The sequence below is a fragment of the Seriola dumerili genome, unplaced genomic scaffold (assembly GCF_002260705.1).
Source record: "Seriola dumerili isolate Sdu_G_001 unplaced genomic scaffold, Sdu_1.0 BDQW01001124.1, whole genome shotgun sequence".
Taxonomy (NCBI): Eukaryota; Metazoa; Chordata; class Actinopteri; order Carangiformes; family Carangidae; genus Seriola; species Seriola dumerili.
Window position 1 is genome coordinate 1935760 of NW_019175379.1, and position 18623 is coordinate 1954382.

General features: G+C 38.9%; 3 protein-coding genes across 3 annotated transcripts; 2 read left to right on the forward strand and 1 right to left on the reverse strand.

The window, feature by feature from the left end:
- The first annotated feature begins 3935 nt into the window (after positions 1-3935).
- On the forward strand, positions 3936-7392 carry LOC111237802 (myosin regulatory light chain 2, smooth muscle minor isoform). Its single transcript, XM_022767039.1, has 4 exons — positions 3936-4042; positions 5904-6103; positions 6346-6507; positions 6819-7392. The coding sequence occupies exons 2-4, from the start codon at positions 5920-5922 to the stop codon at positions 6989-6991; spliced, it is 519 nt and encodes a 172-aa protein (XP_022622760.1). The 5' UTR covers positions 3936-4042; positions 5904-5919; the 3' UTR covers positions 6992-7392.
- Positions 7393-8698: 1306 nt separating this feature from the next.
- LOC111237880 (FAST kinase domain-containing protein 3, mitochondrial-like) lies at positions 8699-12043 on the forward strand. Its single transcript, XM_022767177.1, has 7 exons — positions 8699-8764; positions 9093-10577; positions 10689-10774; positions 11107-11281; positions 11368-11437; positions 11556-11670; positions 11826-12043. Exons 2-7 carry the CDS (start codon positions 9122-9124, stop codon positions 11922-11924), a joined length of 2001 nt encoding a protein of 666 aa, XP_022622898.1. The 5' UTR covers positions 8699-8764; positions 9093-9121; the 3' UTR covers positions 11925-12043.
- Positions 12044-12122: 79 nt separating this feature from the next.
- On the reverse strand, positions 12123-15471 carry LOC111237881 (charged multivesicular body protein 5-like). The gene is made up of 8 exons (XM_022767178.1): positions 15403-15471; positions 14671-14775; positions 14031-14077; positions 13792-13885; positions 13628-13699; positions 13051-13159; positions 12578-12693; positions 12123-12484 (listed from the first exon to the last, which is right to left on the reverse strand). Exons 1-8 carry the CDS (start codon positions 15469-15471, stop codon positions 12434-12436), a joined length of 663 nt encoding a protein of 220 aa, XP_022622899.1. The 3' UTR covers positions 12123-12433.
- Positions 15472-18623: the final 3152 nt, after the last annotated feature.

An 18623-nucleotide genomic window follows, 5' to 3' on the forward strand; every position in this document is an offset into this window, starting at 1 on the left:
TGTCCAAGCAGCAGTCACAGCCTTTTATGGTGAGGGTGGAGATAAATATAGCTGAGAGCAGAGCTGGGGGGCAAGTCGACTCCCGCAGAGCAACGCGGTTATGGGTGCGTGTCTCTGCCATTGAGCATTAATGCCTGATATGCAGGTAAACACAGGGTTACTTTTCACTGTTTGTATTATCATTCAATGTTATTCTTTTATCTTTTCATGTCATGTGTTTGGCTTTTTCATCCTTTTCTTATATGAAATCTATATAGTGTATTTATGAATGAGTGTGTCTATTTAGTTGCATGTTTATTATTTAAATTCAGAATTGATTCATGTATTCATTGATACTTGACTTACTTCTTTTATCTACTAAAGCCAAACAGAAAAGTCCACCATTTATGAATAAGACAAAGACTACATATTTCAAATCAGAATGCAAATCCATCCAAACCCTCATCAACCCTAGAGGCCTGATATGCTGATATTGATTTTATTCTATTTATACTGAATTCAGTATCTGTTATTTTCTCATTTCTTTTAAAGCCCGTGAAGACCATGCTGACTTATAGGCTGTGTTTTTGCCACAGCAGTCTCAGCTGTGACTGTTACTAACTTTAGCTATGCTATTGTTACTTGCTTCACATACAACAAATGCCAGGTATACTGTCTCTTGGTCACTCTCTCTTTCAGTCTCACTCATTTGTGGAAGTACACAAATGTCCCCTCTTGCCCCCCCCCCCCGTTCATAAACAGCTACTAAAAGAAAAACTTCACTGGCAGATGTTTTTCCACACTCTTGATGCAACAATGAAAAAGTGATGAAGAATGAATTGAACGTGAATCTAAAGCACTTACTTGTGTAAATAAAGTTTGTTAAAGGCCAGATGTTTGGACATTGTTCGGGAAACTTTCTGCAACACAAACACGTGGTAAGTTTCCATGGCAAAGTTACAGATATTTCTCTGAACACTTCTGACGCCTCCAACACAATGGTCAGCATGACAACATACCTAAAATGTTACAGCAAACTGAAGTTGAGGCCCATTTAAAGAGATCAACAGTGAGGGGAACTAAAACAAGACATCAAGCAGGGTCACAACACTACATGCTGTCTAATGAATACGGGATATGCTGTATTTTACTAGTGGAATATAATATGTCACAGCCCACTACATCATTTGCCAATATTGCCTCCTTTATTTTCATCATAACTGAGTATTTTGTAAATCCTTTATCTTTATATACTGTAAATAAAATCTGTGTCTTAGTACCCAGTCAGGCACATAAAGGTATGGTAACCTATAGGATTAGTGAATATGAGTGAATGTCAAAGAACAGTATACAGCCTTTCTATAGCTGTTATCACAAACATCCTGGGCTTTACACTGATCTGACTGTAAGCCCCAATTACCAAACAGCTGCCACTCACAACTCATACAGGAGAGTCTTTTCCCTGAAACCCTCCAGTTTATAAGTAAAACTCAAATGAATATCTTCCCATACAGTCACCTAATGAGTTCATCCCACGGAGTAGCCTATCTATGCCACATGAATCTATCTAAATATTTTTAGCAGTAGGGCTTTAACATTGTTGGCAGTGAATTTTATCGCTTCATAACTGGAATATTAACACATATAGCCTACCTATGATCCAATACAAACACTCTGCTACTGCAAAGCCTGTAATGTTCAGTTTCTTTGATGCTTGGACAGAAAGGTGTTGACTCAATTCTATGGCAAGGTGGAGTTGTATTATACTGCATTATTCAATCTATTCCCCACATACTGTACATACATGAGTGGTTTGGTTTCCTCCAAATTTCCCTAAGTGAATATGATGAATCTAGTTCATGTTAGCAGTATGTCTCTGAGTCCAGCTGTCCAGGAAATTCCAACTGTATGGAGGTCTCAAGGGATCTGTTGGAACTATTTCAAGTCCGGTTTTGTATCGTGGCCTCAGACTGAGACCATGTGAACATTTAACAGTTGTAGACATGAACAAACTCACAGGATTGGGTGACATGCTGAGAAAAATTAGGAATTTCCCTCAAGAATCTAAATAACACTGAGGAAATGAAAGGTTTCCTATGAAACTAGCACCATCTAGTGGTTTCATGCAACACTACAATTTCTAAGTCAACTAGATTTATGAATGCACAGAAGTAGAAAAGGTTAATGTTCCTGGCGTATGTATGTTTGTTTCAGTTTGTAAAACACGTAAAATGAAATGAACCTTCTTCTAGTGTCCGACAGTTAACAGTTCTCTTGAAACCATAGCACTCTAATTCCAATCAGGATGTGTTTTTGTCCTTCACTAATACAACATTATAGTATGAACTGAGTTTAGTTTGCTCCTTTGAGAGACCAGACAACCATTAATGAAATTTGTCATTATTTAAGTTATTTTTTCCCCAACAGTCTCCTATTGTATTCTTCAATAACAGCAGTTATGTTTTTGGACTATACAGCTCCGGACCTAATCTGTTTGGTTACAACATATAGCACAACTATAAATGACTCATGGCACATGTTCACCAATTTTGTTATCAACTTTGAAAGTGGGTATGACAGCTGGACAAAGAGACAGATGTGGCTTGTTTTAACCTGTGAGTCAACAGTTCCACACCATGCTTCTGAAGCCCTGCAGCAGTAAGCCCCTCTTTACAGCAATGACCGGATACCAACTGTTGTCTGACCCACACTGGGCAGTCAGTATCTATTATTACCCAACCTATCAAGATTTTTTCTCTTATTGTTTTAATTTCAGTGTATCAACTTCCTTTCATTTTTTTCTTTCACTCTTTTTTAGCAACATCAAGTCTCATTGAGGTTCAGATTCCTCTCTTTTCAAGTGAAACCTGGTCAAGAAAGAAGAACAAAACATTTTTACAGCAATGAATACCATACATACAACATAAACAGGCAAAGACAACTGTCACATGCTACTGAACAATGATATCTAATAATCTAATAAATACATTTACTCAAGTACAATTTTGAGGAGGATATTGTAACTCTTACTGTACCACATTTTTTCAATTACTTTAGATTCAGATTCTGAAAATTAATATAACATACAGTATATTTAACAAATAAATTCTAATGTATTATTATAGGTTAAGTTAAGTCTATTGATCCCCAGGGGGAAATTTGCAAACTACTCAGCAGTGTATAAAGTGGGCAGATCCATCCCCAAAGTACTGATAATACTGATGAAGTCTTGCTTTGAGTATAGAGAGGCTTTTATGAACATTATGTTATTCACCACTGAAAACTGTCTTGTGTTTAAACATGCATGTGATTAAATAATTATCAGAAAATGATCAAAATAATTAATAAAAATACATAAATAGATTTATCTCTCCTACATGATAGTACATTAGCTGTTTTCAACAATAAAAACTATTGAAATTGATAATTATACAGGTGATCCTGGTCCTAGTAATAGTCTAGCTTCTATCGGATTAAAACCAAATTCCTTGTACAGGTACCTGAATGATCAAAACAACCCCAAAGAAGTGGTAATAAATTACTAGCAAAGTACCACTGGCATAATTCATTACATAAAAAATGGGACAAAACTCAACAAAAATGGCAAAATATTTTTGCCTGATTGATGGTAACACCTATTTCCCCCATCATTTAAGCTTAACCTTGCCTTAATTGCACAATGCCAAGGAGGATGTGTTCTTTCTGTCCTTAAAAGGGCATATCCAGGAATGTCAAAGGGAGCGTTTGTGGAAGTTACATTTACTCCACCGGGGGGTGAAGCTGTGTTTTATTACCACTAATACTGAAATATTACGAAACATTACGATACCTTTTCAAGTATAGTGTAGTAAAGCGTAAAAAATTATAGGATTCAGACAGAAAAGATGTATGAATTGCTTTTTAAATGATTAATAATGGTTTCATACTTGTTGACCCCCCTATTTTCCTATATTGGTTTGTTCTGCTGTTCTGCATGGAACCCAACATTATTATGAGGAAGTGAAGGGCGGTGGTTGAGAAGAAGAGCAGCATCGGGCTAGCTGACAAGTCAGTTTGAAGTCAGGTAAGACTGTTTTACCTTTTATTGTTCTGTATACAACAGTTAGCTACGTTATAAATGCTCTGCTACCATGATAGAACACATGTACTGGCATTATTAAAGCTGTATATGTGAATAACATGTTATTGTGCCATTTTGAGTGTTCGGTTAATAGCATTGAAAACACGGCTAACTGTTAGCTGCGCAGCTAATACCTCGACAGCTGACGTAGTGATTCCAAATTAGCTGCAAATAAGCGGGTAGTTTATAGGCTTGTAAGGTTAACTATTAGCTTTATAAATCTAAATCTACATGTAAACCTGTTTGCAGAGGGCTACCTTTCACAGATTTATTAACACTAATTACTTAATGTGGCTCAAACTAGGCCGCGAACCATCAGGACGATGTACGTACTTAATGTCGAGCCAACGTTAGGTGTTGTGGTAAGATTCTTTACTAAGACAAACTAATATGTGGGGGAATTGGTTTTGTAAGAAGATAACTGTTGGTGTGCACGGTAAAGTGCACAACATAGTCAAAAGCATACGTTATAATCAAGTCAACAACTATCGAATATTTTTATTGTAGATTAATTTGCCGTTTATGTTTTAGAGTAAACGATTAATCGTGTATAAAACGTCAAAATAGTGAAAAGTGCCTGTTTTCAAAATGTTTTGTTTTTGTCTAACCAATAGTCCCAAACCCAAGGACATGCAGTCAGTTATCATGTATGACTAAAACTCAAACATCTATCAATATTACTGTCTGTACTCTCAAACAGAGACTTTACCATTTTGAGTTAAACCTATTGCAATATAAGATTTTTACTAGGATCAGCACAATGTGCAGCTCTGAACTAATGGAGGTGTTAAAGTAACAGACATCTCAGATACGATTTTCAAGTAAAAGAACAATCATTTGCTGTTGTCAGCATCTCATTTGTGAGAATCGGCTCCTTTTCATTGCAAATTGCATATTTTTGGATTTTACACTATTGATCAAACAAAAGAAGCAATTCAAAGATGTCGCCTTGGGCTTTGTGATGGGCAGTTTATATACTAAACGGTTAGTCATTGAAATTTGCATCTCAGTTGATAGTCAAAACAATGTTAGGTGCAGACCTAACTCAGAACATGCAATATTGATCCTTCATACTTCAACAATTACCAATGTCCCAGATCATATTTAGTCAGGTCACCATATTGACAGTGCATCAATGCAAGGCCCAGCTCTAGATTTGTCCTTGCTGTCCAAGCTGATTGAGTCAATTTTCCATAAGTACCATGTGGCTAAAACATGGGTGTCGGTCAACACAAAATTGTGGCTGTAGGACCGTTCAAGTCTACATTCAAGACATTGCCTGATAAGGGCATCTGTCCTCACATCAGTAACTTTCCTACCCTCTGTGAAGGCAGTGAGCTGATCAACCTAGAAAGATGAGGAACATTCCCATTTATAGCTCAGTGAGGGACACCACACTGGGGATTCACTGCCAGAGAATTAAATTACTCCGCCACTGAGTTGTGGGCATGAATGACGAAATCTTATTTTGAGTAACAGCATGATTCACTATACCTTTGATCAGATTGTCTCCCTGTATGCCGTGGGTATTCTCAACGTCTGTCTCATCAGGCCAGGCTTACATTTTGTATTTTTCTTCTGCACTGTCATCTTAATGTCACTTAGGCATATGTTTGCTGTACTTAAAATAGGGCTGCAACTAAAAGTTGTTTTCATTATTGACAAATTTGGCATTTCTTTATTAATTAATTAATTCATTCATTAATTAATTAATTATCACAATGTATTAGTAAGTACCTGGTTGTCACAATACTTGACTGTAAATAATCTGAGGTTTGTATTTTTTGTCTTTTAAATTTCACAGGAATAAAACAGTCAAAATGTCTAGCAAAAGGGCTAAGGGAAAGACCACAAAGAAGCGCCCTCAGCGCGCCACCTCCAATGTCTTCGCCATGTTTGATCAGTCTCAGATTCAGGAGTTCAAGGAGGCCTTCAACATGATTGACCAGAACCGTGATGGGTTTGTCGACAAAGAGGACCTTCATGATATGCTGGCTTCACTAGGTGAGTGGGCGAGTCTCTGAGACAAGTAACTTCACAAACATGTCGGTATGAAGCTGTAAGCAGCTCTGCACTTTGCTCATTTGGGTGTACACCTGCAGTGTTTGCAGTTCGAAAACTAGCTCTCTAAGCAAACACATTTGAATTTTAATCATCTGTTTATGTCACATGTACTTAAAACCACCTCTGCGGTTGTTAATCCTAAAACTTAATTTTAAGTGCACTATACTTGTTTCTTTATACAGGTAAAAATCCAACTGAAGATTACCTGGAGGCAATGATGAATGAAGCTCCTGGACCCATTAACTTCACCATGTTCCTCACCATGTTTGGAGAGAAGCTCAATGGCACAGACCCTGAGGATGTGATCAGAAATGCATTTGCTTGCTTCGATGAGGAGGGGACAGGTAAGTTCTGACAGCTGTCATTTCTTTCCTGTTGATAGACAAAAAAAATAATAATTTTGCTTTTTGTTAAGCCATTTAATGTTATAATTCACCCTTATACGAAGCACTTCAATTGCAGTTGTATTCAAAAAGTGTATACAGACAAACTTGCCTTGACTTGCCTAAAACAATCCAGTTGCAGAAAGACAAAAGGTCTTTAAAAGACAGTAATTGAATCATTTAGGTAAAAGAAAATTCTTCAGGAGAAGTCTGTTTATTCAGGCTGTCTTTTTCTCTGACTTCTTATCTGATATGACTGTCTTCCTCCCCAGGCTTCATCCAGGAAGATTACCTCAGAGAGCTGCTCACAACAATGGGTGACCGGTTTACAGACGAAGAGGTGGATGAGCTCTTCAGGGAGGCCCCCATTGACAAGAAAAGCAACTTCAACTACGTGGAGTTCACACGCATCCTAAAGCATGGTGCCAAGGATAAGGACGATTAAAGAGCCACACCAGCATATTCCTCTTCTCACTCTTCGCCTCTTTGTCAGCTAGCTCACGTGCTGCATGTGTCAACTCTCCAGTATAAAACCCATTTTAAACAAACCAAAGCAATAACTATCCACTCTGTTTATTGTGAACTTCCAGTATTGCCAAATCTAAACATCTCGAATGAGAGGACAAAATTCTAGTCGGTCATGAAATGTTTTTTTTTCTCTTGTGAAGATGTGAAGTGGCAGCATATTGGAAGCTCTAAGGGATAAATCTTTGCAATTCATGTGATCGGGTATAGCTGAATTTTTACCATTTTATAATATAAACTTTTTAAATAAAGCCCTCTATCAAGTTGTATTTTGCTGATTTTTTTTTTTCCCCCCCCTTCCATAAATGACAACTGAAATAAGTTTTGCATTAATCTGTCTTTATTTTTCCTGGGACTAACCAATTGAAAAGCTTGTGCACTATTATCTCCTCTTCAGATGCTTGTCAAGTCTCGACAAGTCTGCTCTCCCTCCTCATTAAATTCATTGAGCATGTGCAGACTAGCATCAGCTGAATTCTTTCTGTAAAAGAGCAAGTTAACATGACCACAGCCTACACTGAAATCTGGGGTGTATTGCTGTGGCACAGTGAAATTGAACCCCTTAAAGGGAAAGGGAAACCTACTACAATCACCGGTATGTGGTGGTGACTTATGTCATACAGGGAGTGGCCTAATGTAATAAAAATCCTTATCAAACAAAGGGTTTGGACACTGAGTCACCAGACAAGCATGATAAAGCTCATCCCAGCTGATGACTGCATCAAGTTATAGTTGATTCAGCAGCTGTGCCTGAGCTCAGAAGTTACACTGCCCAGTGTTCAAAGCCCAGTGAAAATGTGGACAGTCACTGGGTACAGCAGTCAAATTGTGGTCAAAATTACTTGGATAAGACAAACAATTAACTTTATATCCCCCATTAACATTAAATATCTATTTGCTCCAGGGTTTGTATTTATTTTATTTCACTTCAAAAAGAAAAAATATGCAATTTACGCAGACTTTGGCAAACAACTGAATGCAAACTACTATATGGGTACTTCAACTGTTACAAGGATATGTTTTAATATTTACTGATTTTTGGTAGAGAGTGACAGTCAAAAGGTTTATATTGATGGTAAACAATTAATTTAGGTCTACAGATGATTTATTAAATTGACAAATGTTAACAATCCCACCAGACCTTTGAAAAGTAGTGTGGAATTGAAGTATGCAGTTGTTATATGGATTATATCGCCCTCTAGTGTGTCAATAGAAGATTAAAATTGGCATGGTGCTGCATTCATGTGCTATTGGAAAATGTGAATTGCATGAGCAGGTCCACAAAAGTCAAGAGGTTATTGGAGTGACTTGGTTAAATTATGTACTGATCGAATAAAATTCGGGCAGTCCAAGTTGAGAAGATCGTAGTAGCAGTTAAGCCTGCAGTAAAATAATGTTTTTTACAGTAAAAGATAATAAGAAGCAAACAAAGCTCTACCTGTAGTGCACCTTAACCATTTATGCGTCTCTGGAGGCATTATTTCTGTTATATAGTCACTCTTGCTGTTAATTTCGACTAAAAACATGTAACACCAGGTTTGAGTCACGGCACTTCCGAGACTACTACCGGAGTACACATTTACGAGGTGCCCTGAACGCCTCACGTTCCTTACGATACCACGTTGGGACTGCCTATTCTGTGCCGGCGGTCTCTGTGAGTCTGTGACCCTTTGCCGCTGCTGGAAAGGTCCAGGTATGAATTTTGCCAGTTCCACGTTGTCATTTGTAATTTATTTACCACTCTGAGCTTAAGTGTCAACCTAAAGAAACGTTAATAACCGGAATAGAAGTGTGATTCCTGTGGTATAGCGAAGAAGCTATAGCTAAGTAGCTAACGTTAGCTAACAGCTCCCTTCAAGGTTGGTTAGTTAACGGCGGAGTAACGAAGGGGGAGGAGACTGAGCAGTGATATTGCTAGTAGTTTTGTTGTAGGACTAATTTATCGACATCGTGTCCTCTGACAAGGCTTCGTAAAGCTTTTCTTGTTTTTAAAGTTTTCTTTTTCGCTGTTTGTGAATCAGCTGGGTCTGAGGAATCCTGGACCGGGGTCATGGCTCTAAAGCTTATCCAGAGGTTTCCGCGGCTCGGGCAGTTCGGGATTCAACGTCATCCTCCTGTTGCATCTGCCAGCCCTCTGAGAACCAGCAGTGCAGGTCAGCCCGTATGTGTAGCCTGTCTGTGCACCTCAGCCGGCCGGTGCATCAGAAGACAGGGCTGTAGGACGCTCCAGCCGGACTGTGGGATAAGGAGCCTGACCACGATCGCCAGGGAGCCGGCCTTTGTCGCCAGCAGCTCTGTGGGACTCCACAGAGATTCAGTTCCCCGGTTCTCGCTGACCCAGCTGCATCGACCCACAGCTGCAGAGGAGCAGGATTTCCAGCAGCGTCTAGGCAGCTGCTCCTCATACCGGCAGGTCTTCAAACTGCTGCGCTCAGTGGAGATTCTATCTGACACCATGGCTGCAGCAGCACTTCACCGTGTGGCCGACCTGGAGCAGGAGGGAACCTCTCTGAAGGACCCCACAGTGCTGGAGAAGGACACCATCAGGGCCCTGTGCTTCCAGCTGGAGCAGGACTCGGGCCGGCTGACGGATGCTGGGCTGGTATCAGCTCTCCTGGCCTGCACACGCCTCTTTTTGGATCCCTGGAGCACTCTGATGGTGCGGCTGGTGTCTGAGAGCCAGGACAGACTAGACAGGGGGGAGATGACTGTGGGGCAGCTGTGTACCTTAGGACAGGCGATGATAGCCATTGAGGGTCCTGGCTGTGTGATGCTGGAGCAGGTGATGGCGAACATCCAGAAGCAGGCGCCTGCCCAGTGGAGCCTATCAGATCTCGTTGCTGTATATAGGCTTCTGCAAGGTTGCATTGGTGAAGATGGAAAATACAGAGACTTGCTGAATGCCATGCACACCCACGCTGTGAAAGTGACCTCTCGTATGGATCCTGCTGCTGTCAGCGTGCTGCTCAGTACTCTTGTGATCCTGAACCAGACCCAGGCCATGCCTTTAGTGATCAGTCTGTGTAAGCAGGCTGTGCAGCATGTACCTCACTTCACTGATGAGGAGCTCGCCCTTGTGGTTGGGGCTCTGATCCACTTTGGCCACAGTGATCATTACTTTGTGCAGGCTATGGAGAAGTACGTCCCTACAATGGCATTCACCTCCCATCCAGAGACGGTTACCAAGGTGATGCAGTTCTTTGGCCGGAGGAACATCCTGTCACCAACTGTGTTTAACGCTGTTGCTGAAAGCTTTGTGTACCGAGCGGACGACTACAACACCAGCCAGGTTGCCAGGCAGATCATGGCTTTCGGGAAGCTGGGATACCTCCCGCCTAACGCAGGCAACATGTTCAGGAAAGTTGAAATCATCCTGCACACACGCTTTTCACACTTCCAGCCTCGAACGCTGCTCAACCTGCTCCACGCCTGCATCCTGGTGGAGAGGTTCCCTGTCAATTTTGTCTCCAAAGTCTTCAGCAGATACTTCCTCCAGCAGCTGCAAGGTAAAATACCCCGCCAGACACCTGCAATAATTATGCATGTGCCATGAGTGCATAATTAAAGATAAAATCATTGTCTCGTTTTACATTTTTGTGTTTATTCTTGTCCTGCAGAGCAAGGCACAGGAATGGATCGGCTCATCCTGTCACAGCTGACCCAGCTCTACATGACTGTGAAGTTGGAGTGTCCTTTCTATGAGGTAGAGGATTTAAAACTTTGTCATGGGTTACATACGTTTAAGATGAGAATGGCAAAGGAATAATTGGTAGTCAGAAACATGAATACACACCCTGTGCCTTCACACGCCCTCAGTATGTGAGGTTCAGTGCATTCCAGTTATCTGTGATAAAACCTGCACCTGTTACCTTAGTGTATGAAAAATGTACTTACAAACATGTAAACAGAGGTGAAAAAAGATAAATGTTTCTTTATTGGGTTTAAGGTTATATTATTCTCAAGTGTGAATGTATTCATGTGTCTTAATGTGCCATGTTTTTGTGGTTTTTTTTTTTTTTTGGTTTTTGTAATCAGGGCCCCAAGCTGCATTCAAAGTACCGCGTCAAGTCTTTCCTCATGTCCGGACGCTCCCTGGAGACGCCGGTGGACACACATCTGTACCACTCTGTGAAAAATGGACTGATTGGTTTGCTCGGGGCTCGTTCCTACTTTGGATCCAAAGTTCTGACGCCATACTGCTACACACTCGGTAACACACAACACAGCAGCTGTTTATCTCCTAAGTGTTTCCTATAGTTTGCCACAAACGGCTGAAAATGTATTCTGCTCTTGTAGATGTGGAGCTAAAACTTGATGAAGAGGGATATGTGCTGCCTGCCAGTCACAATGGTGATGTGTACAAAAGGTAAATGATTTCATGTTTTATATTGTTTAAGGTTGACAGCTCAAGATTGTTGATATATTAGATATGAAATCCATCTGAAGTTGATCTTTTGAGAGCTGAAGCTGATGTGTGATTGCAGGATTGCTCTTTGTATTGATGGACAAAAGAGGTTCACTACAAACAAGAGACAGCTGCTTGGAAAAGAGGCCATCAAGCAGCGACACCTGAGGCTTCTGGGATATGAAGTGGTTCAGGTGAGACCCTCACATTCACTTTTCTGCTCCAGAATCTTTGTTTGTGTGTTCTCTGGGCACTTTTCTGCCAGATTTCAATCTACATCTGCTATTAGCACCGAAGTGGCACATAACATACAAGTATTAATGATGTTTTTCTTCTTTTTCTTTTCTAGATTCCTTACTATGAATTTGAAAAACTGAAAAACATGACCAGCGTGGTGGAGTACCTGCACCAAAAAATCTTCCCTCACACTTACAGGCTGAACTGGTGATGATAAAAACAATGTGATATCAGGGGTCTTTTTTCTCACTTAAAGAAATCATTATTTATTTTTGCTAATTACTCGTTATCAAACGAATGTGTTTTAAGTTATTGATTATGCACCTCCACATTATATAACTTTACAATAAAGTGAATTTTATATGAATGATGACTTTTGAATGACTTCAGTGTATCACACCAAGTGAAGTATTGTTTGAAAAATATAATTTATTTTGTTCTTAGCAACACAATGCTGCAGAAACTGTACAAAGTTAAGAGAATCCCAATTCCATCAATCACCTCAGATACATATGAAACAAGCTCACCTTTATAGAATAATCACAAGATTTAATTAAGGAACCTGATTTAACGTTATAATTTCCATCATTCGTTGGACAGAAAATGCTTTGGTTTTCAATGCTGCCCTCTAAGGCTGGGAGTGTCATTTGGGTAAATACAAAAAAGGCTATGATACATGTAAAACTAGTAACTACTAATACAAGTATTCTGATTGCTTCTTTATGTAGCAGGAATTTGAGGAAGGCCAAATTCGTCCACCAGAACACCATCCTGGAAAAAAAAGGATTTCCCATTAATCAAACCAAGGTGTCGTAAAAAACTAATGATGAAATTCATATAAAACTGAAAAAAACTGTGACGTACCCTGTTGGTTGACTTGTCACCGGGCAGACCCTCTGGGATGGAAGGAGCTGTTGCGGCGTCGTCCAGGTACGAGCTGTCCTCATCCAGCAGGAGCTCGTCTCCCAAAGCATCCAGCTCTGTGGACACAACAGTTTAAGCTATCATCAGGTTATATCTATCACTAATGGCTGCACTGTCAGGGTCTTGGTTGATAATGCATTTAATGAGTCTACTTTTATTAGTTAGGTGCTAATAGTTTCTTGACTTTGCCTCTGGCATTCATTTGTTTTAATTAAATCTGTAAATCGATTAGTCACAGCTATTATACAACTTTAGTAGAGGACAGCAGCTTCCATCACCTCCTCAAAAACTGCACTAAATATTCACTGTGATGTGTTACAAAGCTAAATGTGTTCACAGCACCTCTGCAGCTTTGGACTCAGTAAGATTGTCATGACATCACAGAAAAAAAAGAAACGTGATGTTTTCCTGACCTGCTTCCAAGTCGTCTTCATCAATGTCAGGCGTGCCGTAGCTCCTGCCCAGCGCCTCCTGGATGTCATTGGCGTCCTCCATCATGTCCTCCAGCTGATCTTGAATGTCCTGAATATTACAGACAGTAAAGGGTTAAAATGTTTCTCTTTCTGTCATCTGCTCTGAAGACAGTCCACAAAGACTTTCATTGTGCTGAAAGCTGAACAAATTAAGGTCCAACGCACAGCCCCAAGCTCACAACGGAAACACGTTATTATCTGTTTCAGTAACTTAATGGCTAATAAAATGTTCTGGTTGTGAGCTTCAGAAAATGTGTGGTACCTTTTGTTGTGGGAATGTTTTCTGTCCCCCAACATTTTAATTAAACAGTGTGATATAACAGCCTCATTAGGAAACAAATAGGAGTTCACCATCTTTGAATATATTCACAATTATTAACTGAAACAATATCATTTCCTGACTAAAAAAATGTACATGTATTTGTCATAACCAACTTTAGGTTTGGCCACTATATGGTCTCCTTATTACTAAGAATTACATCCTGCTGAAGTAAACCTATGGTCAAAAAACAAATACCTCAATTTGATCAATTTTCACGTTCTTGTACGCTTTCTTCATGTCCTTGAGGCCGACTTTCATGGCATCAACCTGAGAAGAAAATAAAATTGTTAGCAGAAAAACACTTTTTTTCCCCCAGTAGTACTTAGTTTCCTGGATGTAAAAATCATCATGCTTGTTACCGTGGTTTTAGTGTCTTTCAGGGACTGGATTGTGTAGTTAGTTTGTTCCATGTTAAACGACTGCTGCATGAGGTTATCTCTCTGGCCCTCATACCTGTAGAACATAGAGAACATAAAGTTACGCTCTTATAATAGATGAATGAGGGAATATAACTGGATTTAGTAATAAAACTATTTAACATTTAAATTTATTTTACATGGTTAATAATAAAAACACTTAGGTTTATGTAAGTACTTACATTTTCTTCTGCTTCAGAACTCTCATAGCCTTTTGCTTGACCATGTTCTAGTAAAAGAAAAATGAATGAAAATACTTAACAAGTAATATAAATAGACAGTACAACACAAACAATAAACATGATATGGATACGTAATATCATAAGTATATGATGAGTAGGTTTGGGTAATGAATCTCAATACTTTTTTCTTCCTATATTTTATGTGTAGGACAGACTACCAAAGACTGTCTGAGTCGTAGTTTTGTTTAATTATTCTTTGATGAGATAGTTCCTTGTTTAAATCCAATTTTTCCCAATTTTAGATTAAATTCTGTTTGGGCATTTACCATGTTTGACGTCTTTTGTTAAATGAAAAACTGTTTTGTTTACCTTTCTTGCCGTCAGGAACTGAAATAAGTCAAATTTTAGGGAACCATATCTAATGATACTGAAGTGTATCATAATACTATAAAAATGAGAAGATCTGTATTCACTTCTCTGTCTTCCTCAGCATGTGTGTGTTATGTTGAAAACAAAAATGTAAGAAGAAAGTTTGTGAATGATGAGATTTTATTTATATCTGAACTGAATGGACTTTTGGTTCTGGCTGGTAGCACCCCAAGGTTTTTGTTTTACAGCACCACTGGACATTAAATCTCACCTTCGAAGGCCCATCTCTCATCTTTTTCATCTGATCCTTGTACTTGACAAGTTCAGCATCTAGTCTGGCAATCTTCTTGTCAATGGACTCCGCCCGGGAATCAACCTTAAAGTGGAGAACAGAGAACAGGGCATCAGCTTTTGTGAGACTGATTATTAACAATATGATCATTTAAAACAACTCATGATAACTTTACTCGTTTTGTGGCCCGCTCCTTTACACACAGTAGCTCAATTGAGGATAATTGATTACCAGTAAATACTATACATCATCTGCTTCACGTCAACTCCAGTCTGCTAATAATAGCTCGTCTGACAAATAACCTGTATAACTGGTTGTTGTCAGCCATTTCACTGAGAGGATAACATGGTTTCTGCTGTATGTCTGTCAAATGGCTCAAATTCCTGCTCAAAATTAAATAACGCTGATTCATCACCTGAACACAAACAGATTGTTTTAGTCAAATACGTTGATTATCGACTTATATTATCATTACACGTGTGAAGTAAAAACACCTATTTTTATAATCCTGTCTGCGATTAGTAATGTAACAAATTATTGATCTATGAGCTGCTAAACTCTGGTGACTGTGACAAACACCAGTTAAATATGGCAAACCATGGCCTCGTTTCTGCTAATAAACAGAGTTAGCTGACCCAGTCGAGAAGGGGTCCATCTTTGTTTACCTCGCTCAAGACAGCGTTAAAAAACTTGTATAAACTTTATACTTACGTTTCCTATGCAGTCCGTAAGGTTCGGCGCTGGGCCCTTTGGTTTTCCTCTGCCAAATATACGGTTCATTTTGGCGAAATTAAGGCTTCAAATGTACAAGAAAGCTGCGTTAGCTCGCCGTCACCGTCCAGCTGAGGGAAAACACCCGGAAGTGACTTTCAGGAGACGTCAGAGGGGTCACATGATCATTACTCACTCAGCCGCGCCCTCCACAGTACTCTGTGCAATGTTTTAATATTTAATCGGACTTTTTAAGTGTTTATCTGCTTCGAGTTCAAATATTTTTTGTGTTTGTATTTCCATTAACCTCCTCATTTATTTTGTTTGTATTAAAGCCCCTTACCTTGAAAAATATTAATAATGAGCCGACTCTTTATTATTAATTTAGTTGTTTTGTTGTTTGTTACCTTAGACTAATAAATTAAAACAGACTCAAAATGCTAATCAAAGTGACCGGAAAGGTGACTGGGGTGCAGCAAGCCCAGCTTTAAGCTTACAATGAAAAATCAACAATAATAAAAGCATATGGGGAAACTAGACAATGAAAAACATTTCAACAACTGCACCAGGAAAAAAAAAGTAAAAGTACTAAATTGGCAACACACAATGAGCACGTTAGGCTGGCGTATCCTTTTCACTATATTGATTACACTTTTGATTATTTTTCAGCTGACTGGAGACAGGGGCCACAGACTGCAGGGGACAACCTTGGCTTTAAATTGTGGCAATATTTTGACATAATTCAACTTCATACGACCCGCTGGCCCGTTAATGGACCGATCAGAAAGTTCTGAACATGTTCTGACAAAGTAAACTAAACGTTTGTCAATAAACACAGGCTGTACATCGTTAGATCGGTAAGAGTCTCAAGAATTCAAATATTCCGTTCATTTTGCGCTAACCGTAAGCACATAAATATGATTTATTACTATCTACCAGCATTCAGGACAGAAGTTGGTGACTACTTACCCTTTAGAAGTGTAGAAAAACGATTCTCTCTCCATTCGTCCATCATTTGTATTCCTTTAGTCCGTAAGTGTCCACAGATCACAAAACATCAAAAGGGTTCCTTATAAAAGTATTCCAGGTTATGAATATCTTCAAGAGACGTCTAAAGCAGACCACCCAGCAATCTGTATCTGCTAATCTTCCCTCACTTCTCTCTCTCTCTCTGTGCACCTGTGGCTGTGTTAGCTGGTCTGCTGCTGTTTGTTAGCTTTGAGGCTACAAAATGGAGGCCTCCCGGTAATTGATTGGAGCAGATTTCACTTCAGCAACTAGATGATGAGCGAAAACGAGCATAAGACTTAATGACGGCTTTTTCAGTGTTCTTGTATAAAGTACATCCTTTTATGTAATATTACTTTTTTACAGACGAGGACTGAAAAATACTAAAAAAAAAACAAAAAAAAAAAAAACACCATGAGCTGATGTAGTTCAGGTTGGGTTGTAGTCATTTGCAAAAACAAGCACATTTTCAGAAACTACAATATGTTAAATATGTTATATTTCAAATGAGGACTTATGCATTTTGGAAAAAATAACAAATGTTGGAGAAATATAAAATGAAATTAAACTGGTATTAATAGACACAATTAAAGCAATAACATGGTCATATTATAATTTAGGAGCCTTTGGCTGTGGGTATTAAATGTAATTGGGTAATTGATCAGATGATGAGAGAGAGAAAAAGTTTTATTTTTGCAGGAGACATAATGTGGAAAATGCTGAAGCTATTGACTGAATTTCACCATGAAAAAAATCTATATTTAGGACCTTCATTATTTCAGCAGATGTTGTATTTAAATTTTTGCAAATAGCTACATTTCTTTGTGTTAATCAATTACCACACAACAAACATGGAGACAGGAATAATGTGCATAGAGAGGGCGTCTGATAACTGCAGTTCATTTTTAATTCTGGTGGGCCCCCCAGGCAGATTAATCCATGCTCTCCAAATTCATGACAATATGAGGTGGAGAAAAGCAGCATATCCCTTCCATTTGAAGACCAGCTTTAATATTATATATGCCTTATGTCAATCATTTAAGTACTAATATAGATGCTTGTAGTGAAGCTTCTGCATATGCCAAGTTATGTGCATGCAACTATCAATCACTGCAGGATTTTCTTTTTTCTTTAACCAGACCACATATATTTGATCTAGTAATGCCATTTTCTGTCCTCTGGAGGGAGCTGCTGTCAAACAGGAAAAGACTAAATCTGAGCCGGCAGAAGACTCCAGGCCTCCTGCCAGAACTCATCTCCAAAAATTATCATAAAACAATAAACTTCTCTTCTTGCGTCCAACTGCGCTTCAAATAAGCCACTGTGAGCTGCCGAGTTTTCTTTTAAAAATGAGACATCCAGAGGTAATGACGCAGAGCAAAGACAAATTGACAACAACATGAGCTTGTCACTGTAAGAGAAGAGAATCGATGAGGATTTGTTAAACTGGCTTTAATATTAAGCACTTGACAGACAGGATGTTTTGATCAATACATCTCCTGCTCAGTTCACAGCAGACAAAGCCAATATACAGTAGCAGGTTTAACCAGTCAACGCAGAGACTGAAAATAATGATAATAAAGATAATAATGACGTCCTGGTCACAGTGAAGTTTCTTAGAGTAATGTCTTTTATTTTTTGTCAAGTAACAGAACCTCTGTGCTATATCTATTTTTATGCCAGTACACATGTTGTTACTAGAGATTTATTAACAGTTAAAAAAAAAAGGTTCATCTCAAACCCACAATGCTCTGGTTTAGCGACACAACAGTGAAACTGAAAGTGTTTATGGAAATGGGTTTCCTAAATATAAGCTGAAGTTCTTCTCTAATGAGACAGATGAGTTTATACCATGATTAATCATTATGTTCATATAATACAGAGTCTATTTTCGGTACATTCAAAATAACAGCACAGTCCATCGAGCATATAGGGTGCTGATGTTGCATTTACTATCATAGCAATGATCACGGACATGCTACAAATACAGTATGTTTCAACGATGTCTGTGCAAAGATTTTCTTTTTTGTAATCTATACAAAATAAGGTATTGTATATATACGATCATACTGTACATTTGAGAGAATGTACTGTAATTAACCATGTGCACAACTTCTTAAGACAGCTATTCATGGTTTCAGATAGAATATTTCTCTACAATAATAGCATGAGTATTTCACATAGGACTATGTGTATCATGGTAAAAGCCGTAC